This window comes from Oncorhynchus keta, chromosome 19 (genome assembly GCF_023373465.1).
Source record: "Oncorhynchus keta strain PuntledgeMale-10-30-2019 chromosome 19, Oket_V2, whole genome shotgun sequence".
Classification (NCBI taxonomy): Eukaryota; Metazoa; Chordata; class Actinopteri; order Salmoniformes; family Salmonidae; genus Oncorhynchus; species Oncorhynchus keta.
In genome coordinates this window covers 12,205,416-12,211,888 of record NC_068439.1, presented here as the reverse complement: position 1 = coordinate 12,211,888, position 6,473 = coordinate 12,205,416, and the positions used below count along the sequence as shown (strand labels likewise).

The window sequence follows — 6,473 nt, the reverse complement described above, 5'->3', positions numbered from 1 at the left end:
ACACACTCATTCATCAGAGCCACATACGGAGACACTATCAACAGGTACCATACACACTCATTCATCAGCGCCACATACGGAGACACTATCAACAGGTACCACACACACATCAGACCACACACACACACACACACACACACACACACACACACACACACACACACACACACACACACACACACACACTCATTCATCAGAGCCACATACGGAGACACTATCAACAGGTACCACACACACACACACACTCATTCATCAGCGCCACATACGGAGATCTGACTGTCTGCCTCTTGTCTCTGCAGGAAGATCGTGGATCATGTGGACTTCATGACAGCTCCAGAACAGGTGGCCGACTACGTCAAGAAGTTCCGGTAACACACACTCACACACACACACACACACCATCAGATCGCTGTGTGTGATTGGTTAGAAAGTAACTCTGTGGTCCCGCAACTGTGCAGGGATTCGTACTGGCCCAACGGAATCCTGGCCGAGTCTCCGCCACGCAGGGACAAGAACATCCGCATGAGGACGAGGGTCGCGGCCAAGACCAACCTATTGGGAATCATGCCAGGTAACTAACACACACACGAACACACACACACACGAACACACACACACACACAGAGAGAGAGAGTAAACACACACAGACCGAACAAACTTGTTCACTATTAATCAGCCATTTGTCCCCCTCTTCCAGATGAGTTGAAGCACATCATCGGGGCGGATACGACTCGTAAGGGAATCCTGCGTGTGTTTGACATGTTCCAACACGGACCAATGAATCGTCGGCTGGTCTACGTGCTCCTAGAAGGCTTCCTGGAGACCCTGTTCCCTCACTACAAGTTCCCTGAGCTGTTTGTTAAACTCCACTCTCGCTCGCCGCGCACAGCCAGATACACACAGAAAGTCAAGAGCACCTTCCCGAAGAGGTGACAGGAGACTGGAAGTGGGCAGGGTTACCGGGTGACACCCGGTGTAAGAGAAAAGAGGGAGGAGAGTTGTGGGGAGGGTGTGTGCTGTTGAGAAGAGGTTAACGTGTGTGTGTGTGTGTTCTGCCCTCGTTCGAAGGGATTGTTGGGACCATCCTAGTTGTTAACTCTGCCCTGCTCTCCACTTCCCCTACGTGCCTCACAAACACACTCCTGTAGCGTGGACAAACTGATTTGGGTTTTATTTGTTTTATGCTAACTGTTTTATTGTAGATGTGCTGTCAGACTGGCACAGCTGCTCTGATATGCCCAGCAGGTGATCTCACTTCCTGATACCAGGCCACGTATACAGAAATAGATTGATAGGGGAGGGGGGAATATGGCGTAGAGGATGCCATGGTTTGTGAGACAGAAAGCGTCAACCACATCTGGTTCTGCAAGGGGTTTGTTTGTCACGTTTTTGTTGTCTTTTTCTTCTTTTTTTCCCCGTGTCAATAATCCTCTAGAACACGAGGAGGCTGAGTTTGATCTAAAGTCCACTCCCCCTTTTTAATGCGCCTGTCAGTAGCCATGACAACCACAGCTCTAACTGTTTTCGTTTGTTTGTTTACGGGGATGATGGACAGCTCTACTGTGCTTCATGTTCATGGAAAGCAGGATATGAACAGCTCCCCTGCCGGTGAGGCCTGGGTAAATGTGAAACGGCCCGTTCTAATGGACTGACACAGTCTCATAGTAATCCACTACATTTTGGAATGAGACAGAATGAAATGACAGGCTAGACTGTGAATGTTGCTGTCTGTAGAGTAGAATGTACTCACTGGGCGTGTGTGTGTTTGAGAATGTGTGTGTGTTTGAGAATGTGTGTGTGTATGTTTGAGAGTGTGTGTGTGTGTTTGAGAGTGTGTGTGTGTGTGTTTGAGAATGTGTGTGTGTTTGAGAATGTGTGTGTGTTTGAGAATGTGTGTGTGTTTTAGAATGTGTGTGTGTTTTGAGAATGTGTGTGTGTTTTGAGAATGTGTGTGTGTTTGAGAGTGTGTGTGTGTGTTTGAGAGTGTGTGTGTGTGTTTGAGAGTGTGTGTGTGTGAGAGTGTGTGTGTGTGTGTGTGTGTGTGTGTGTGTGTGTGTGTGTGTGTGTGTGTGTGTGTGTGTGTGTGTGTTGGAGAGTGTGTGTGTGTGTGTGTTGGAGAGTGTGTGTGTGTGTGTGTGGAGAGTGTGTGTGTGTGTGTGTGTGTGTTGGAGAGTGTGTGTGTGTGTGTGTTGGAGAGTGTGTGTGTGTGTGGCAGTAAGATGCAGCCCTCAACAGTCAGACACTGTGCCAGTGTGGGGCCCATGCTATAGTATCATACCACTAAGTAACAAAGAAAAAACACACTGATATCCCTGCTATATCACACTTTCATTCAGAGAAAATTTCATTTTGTGCAATATTTTTATTTGACGCCTGAGTTTTTGAATAATTGTATAAAAATGGAAAATTATACAGTTTTTGAAAAATTGTAGAAAAGGTGAAAGAATTCTTCCCCCCTTCCCAAAGAAATTCTAACCCTACATTCCGTTGTAAAAAAAAAAGAAATCTACATTTAATTGCAAACTCGTTTTATACGTCTTTTTTTAATTATTATTTTACTCCTGATGAATGTGGTTTCCATGCCGATGTGTCAGCAAGAGTGATCTAGCCAGTCGTGCTAAAGCCTCTGGATAGAAAGCTATAATTCATTGGTCTAGAGATATGGTGGAAGGGCTTATTATGCATATGAACCTGTTGATTGGAGAGTGAACAGAAATTATTCACTGTTGTATGAACCAATGACAGGAGAGACTTTGGGTCATCTGTCCAATCAAATCGCAGGAAAGCCATGTTTCTGTAGAATCACTGCTAAATAACGCTTAATACCGGAGTTCTTTCATTCTCAGAACAGAGCTCCAATTCCACTGCTGCCATTGGATGGAACTGTCCCTCTGCTGTGATTGGCTGGCACTGAACAGCTCTAGACCGTGATTGGCAGTGTGAGGACATGAATTCTGAGCTGTGTGACTTTTTAAAAGGAAGTGGATATTTGTTCGCGGACAGGGGAGGTGACAAGGGGAACCCCACAGGACTTCATCTTTAAAGCCTCCATTTGAGATGTCTCAGCTATTGATGTCCACAGGGTTTACCCCGCGTCAATGTTTTCCTGCGTTGGATTAACCATTAAATGAACGGGGCACAGAATCTAACAGAGGAACACAATATGAGACAACACTGCAAGCATCATGTACATTTGAATGAAGCGTTGCTATGAAAAGCCGGGATCTCCTAGTACATTATGAATCTATGATAATGAACCATGTGCATATCTGTGTACAGTACGTGTCTATAGTGTGCCTAAATGTTCCGTTAACTCTATTTTCATATTGTTCATTAACAAAAGGTGAGGATCAAAAAGAATGTCAAGGTCATTTTAGACTGGAGAACTCTAAAGACTCTGGAGCCAGAGAACTCTAAAGACTCTGGAGCCAGAGAACTCTAAAGACTCTGGAGCCAGAGAACTCTAAAGACTCTGGAGCCAGAGAACTCTAAAGACTCTGGAGCCAGAGAACTCTAAAGACTCTGGAGCCAGAGAACTCTAAAGACTCTGGAGCCAGAGAACTCTAAAGACTCTGGAGCCAGAGAACTCTAAAGACTCTGGAGCCAAGACTCTGGAGCCAGAGAGACTCTCTGGAGCCAAGACTCTGGAGCCAGAGAACTCTAAAGACTCTGGAGCCAGAGAACTCTGGAGCCAAAGACTCTGGAGCCAGAGAACTCTAAAGACTCTGGAGCCAGAGAACTCTAAAGACTCTGGAGCCAGAGAACTCTAAAGACTCTGGAGCCAGAGAACTCTAAAGACTCTGGAGCCAGAGAACTCGAAAGACTCTGGAGCCAGAGAACTCTAAAGACTCTGGAGCCAGAGAACTCTAAAGACTCTGGAGCCAGAGAACTCTAAAGACTCTGGAGCCAGAGAACTCTAATGACTCTGGAGCCAGAGAACTCTAATCTGGAGCCAGGGGTAGGTTCTAGAAGCTGGGGTGGTCAACCCTCCTCCTGGAGAACTTTTTGTCCAACCCTGCTCTATTCTAACACACCTAATTTAACCAATCAAGGTGTTGAGGAGGAGGAGCAGCAGCTGTTTAGCAGGACCAGGTGTGTTAGAGCAGAATCCTGCTCAGGATGGGTAGCTCTCCAGGAGACCAGTTGGAGACTCCTGTTCTGGGGTCTTTTTTTTTTTTTTTTTTGCATCATGCTTATCAAACTATTCCTTTGGAAACGCTGAACTCAGATCAGCATAACACTAATAATAAAATGGTAACTGACCACTGTGTGGTGTGTGGCGCATGTTGTTCTTCAGCAATCTCTCTCTCTCTTTCACCAGTCTCTCTTTTCAATTTCAATTGAAGGGCTTTATTGGCATGGGAAACATTGCCAAAGCAAGTGAAGTAGATAATGGACAGTAAACATTATACACACAAGAATAAAAACATTTCAAATGTCATATTTGACCCTTCCTCTGTCTTCATCTCCCTCCAGTTAGCGTCAGCAGGGGCTTCTGTCAGCAGCTTTAACATGGTTTAGGACAGGGTTCCCCAACTGGTGGCCCACGGGCCATTTTTATTTCCCCTCCCCCAAGTTTTTGAACAAAACATTACTTATATGTTTTATTGTTGGACATAAGACTGTAAAAAACACCAGCAAAACAGCTCACAGTTATTTTAATTTTGGAAGTCTGTTTCAACGTATTCCTAAAAGAGCAATACACTGTATGTGATAGAATACAAACGTAAGCAAGGTTTGAAATGTTTTTAAAATCTTTTGGGGATTTTTGTGGTCCATTTGCAGTCTAAAAATGTGCAATTATGTTCCGGCCCCCTGACCATCCACGGCTGAATCAAGTTGATGATCCCTGGCTTTGGGGATGTATACCCATATTAACACTCCCACACCACCTAGTACCAGCCTAGCCATTAATACTCCCACACCACCTAATACCAGCCTAGCCATTAATACTCCCACACCACCTAATACCAGCCTAGCCATTAACACTCCCACACCACCTAATACCAGCCTAGCCATTAACACTCCCACACCACCTAATACCAGCCTAGCCATTAATACTCCCACACCACCTAATACCAGCCTAGCCATTAATACTCCCACACCACCTAATACCAGCCTAGCCATTAACACTCCCACACCACCTAATACCAGCCTAGCCATTAACACTCCCACACCACCTAATACCAGCCTAGCCATTAATACTCCCACACCACCTAATACCAGCCTAGCCATTAATACTCCCACACCACCTAATACCAGCCTAGCCATTAATACTCCCACACCACCTAATACCAGCCTAGCCATTAACACTCCCACACCACCTAATACCAGCCTAGCCATTAATACTCCCACACCACCTAATACCAGCCTAGCCATTAATACTCCCACACCACCTAATACCAGCCTAGCCATTAATACTCCCACACCACCTAATACCAGCCTAGCCATTAACACTCCCACACCACCTAATACCAGCCTAGCCATTAACACTCCCACACCACCTAATACCAGCCTAGCCATTAACACTCCCACACCACCTAATACCAGCCTAGCCATTAATACTCCCACACCACCTAATACCAGCCTAGCCATTAATACTCCCACACCACCTAATACCAGCCTAGCCATTAACACTCCCACACCACCTAATACCAGCCTAGCCATTAACACTCCCACACCACCTAATACCAGCCTAGCCATTAACACTCCCACACCACCTAATACCAGCCTAGCCATTAACACTCCCACACCACCTAATACCAGCCTAGCCATTAACACTCCCACACCACCTAATACCAGCCTAGCCATTAACACTCCCACACCACCTCCTAATACCAGCCTAGCCATTAACACTCCCACACCACCACCTAATACCAGCCTAGCCATTAACACTCCCACACCACCTAATACCAGCCTAGCCATTAACACTCCCACACCACCTAATACCAGCCTAGCCATTAACACTCCCACACCACCTAATACCAGCCTAGCCATTAACACTCCCACACCACCTAATACCAGCCTAGCCATTAACACTCCCACACCACCTAGTACCAGCCTAGCCATTAATACTCCCACACCACCTCCTAATACCAGCCTAGCCATTAACACTCCCACACCACCTAATACCAGCCTAGCCATTAACACTCCCACACCACCACCTAATACCAGCCTAGCCATTAATACTCCCACACCACCTCCTAATACCAGCCTAGCCATTAACACTCCCACAACAGCCTAGCCATTAACACTCCCACCACAACAGCCTAGCCATTAACACTCCCACACCAGCCTAGCCATTCACACTCCCACACCAACTCCTAATACCAGCCTAGCCATTAACACTCCCACACCACCTAATACATTTACATTTAAGTCATTTAGCAGACGCTCTTATCCAGAGCGACTTACAATACCAGCCTAGCCATTCACTCTGCCACGCCAACCCCTTATACCAGCCTAGCCATTCA

At 46.1% G+C, this 6,473-nt stretch overlaps 2 protein-coding genes across 11 annotated transcripts in view; one reads left to right on the top strand and one right to left on the bottom strand.

The window, feature by feature from the left end:
* The window catches only part of LOC118375611 (sorting nexin-13-like), a 69,017-nt gene extending 65,410 nt beyond the window's left edge, over positions 1–3,607 (top strand). For all 5 annotated transcript variants that reach the window (XM_052469617.1, XM_052469616.1, XM_052469620.1 and 2 more), the window contains 3 exons: positions 300–368; positions 459–571; positions 698–3,607. In XM_052469617.1, coding sequence (XP_052325577.1) covers positions 300–368; positions 459–571; positions 698–933 — 418 coding nt within the window. In that variant the 3' untranslated portion in view covers positions 934–3,607. The remainder of the gene's footprint in view (positions 1–299; positions 369–458; positions 572–697) is intronic.
* A 509-nt stretch (positions 3,608–4,116) lies between these two features.
* On the bottom strand, positions 4,117–6,160 carry LOC127909225 (uncharacterized). Of its 6 annotated transcripts, none has more exons than XR_008070296.1 (5): positions 6,126–6,160; positions 5,871–6,050; positions 5,613–5,828; positions 5,433–5,540; positions 4,117–5,036 (listed from the first exon to the last, which is right to left on the bottom strand). XR_008070296.1 is itself a non-coding variant. In XM_052469615.1 (5 exons), exons 1-5 carry the CDS (start codon positions 6,142–6,144, stop codon positions 4,801–4,803), a joined length of 903 nt encoding a protein of 300 aa, XP_052325575.1. In that variant the 5' UTR covers positions 6,145–6,154; the 3' UTR covers positions 4,117–4,800. The 6 variants fall into 6 exon arrangements, 1 of the variants encoding a protein (XP_052325575.1); XR_008070298.1 differs by lacking the exon at positions 5,433–5,540 and adding an exon at positions 5,109–5,180; XR_008070295.1 differs by lacking the exon at positions 5,613–5,828 and adding an exon at positions 5,109–5,180.
* Positions 6,161–6,473: the final 313 nt, after the last annotated feature.

Coding starts and splice junctions, on each gene's coding strand:
- LOC127909225 (XM_052469615.1), bottom strand. Junction 5,829..5,870: donor AATGGCTAGGCTGGTATTAG/GTGGTGGTGTGG, acceptor TGGTATTAGGAG/GTGGTGTGGGAGTGTTAATG. Junction 5,037..5,108: donor AATGGCTAGGCTGGTATTAG/GTGGTGTGGGAG, acceptor GGCTGGTATTAG/GTGGTGTGGGAGTGTTAATG.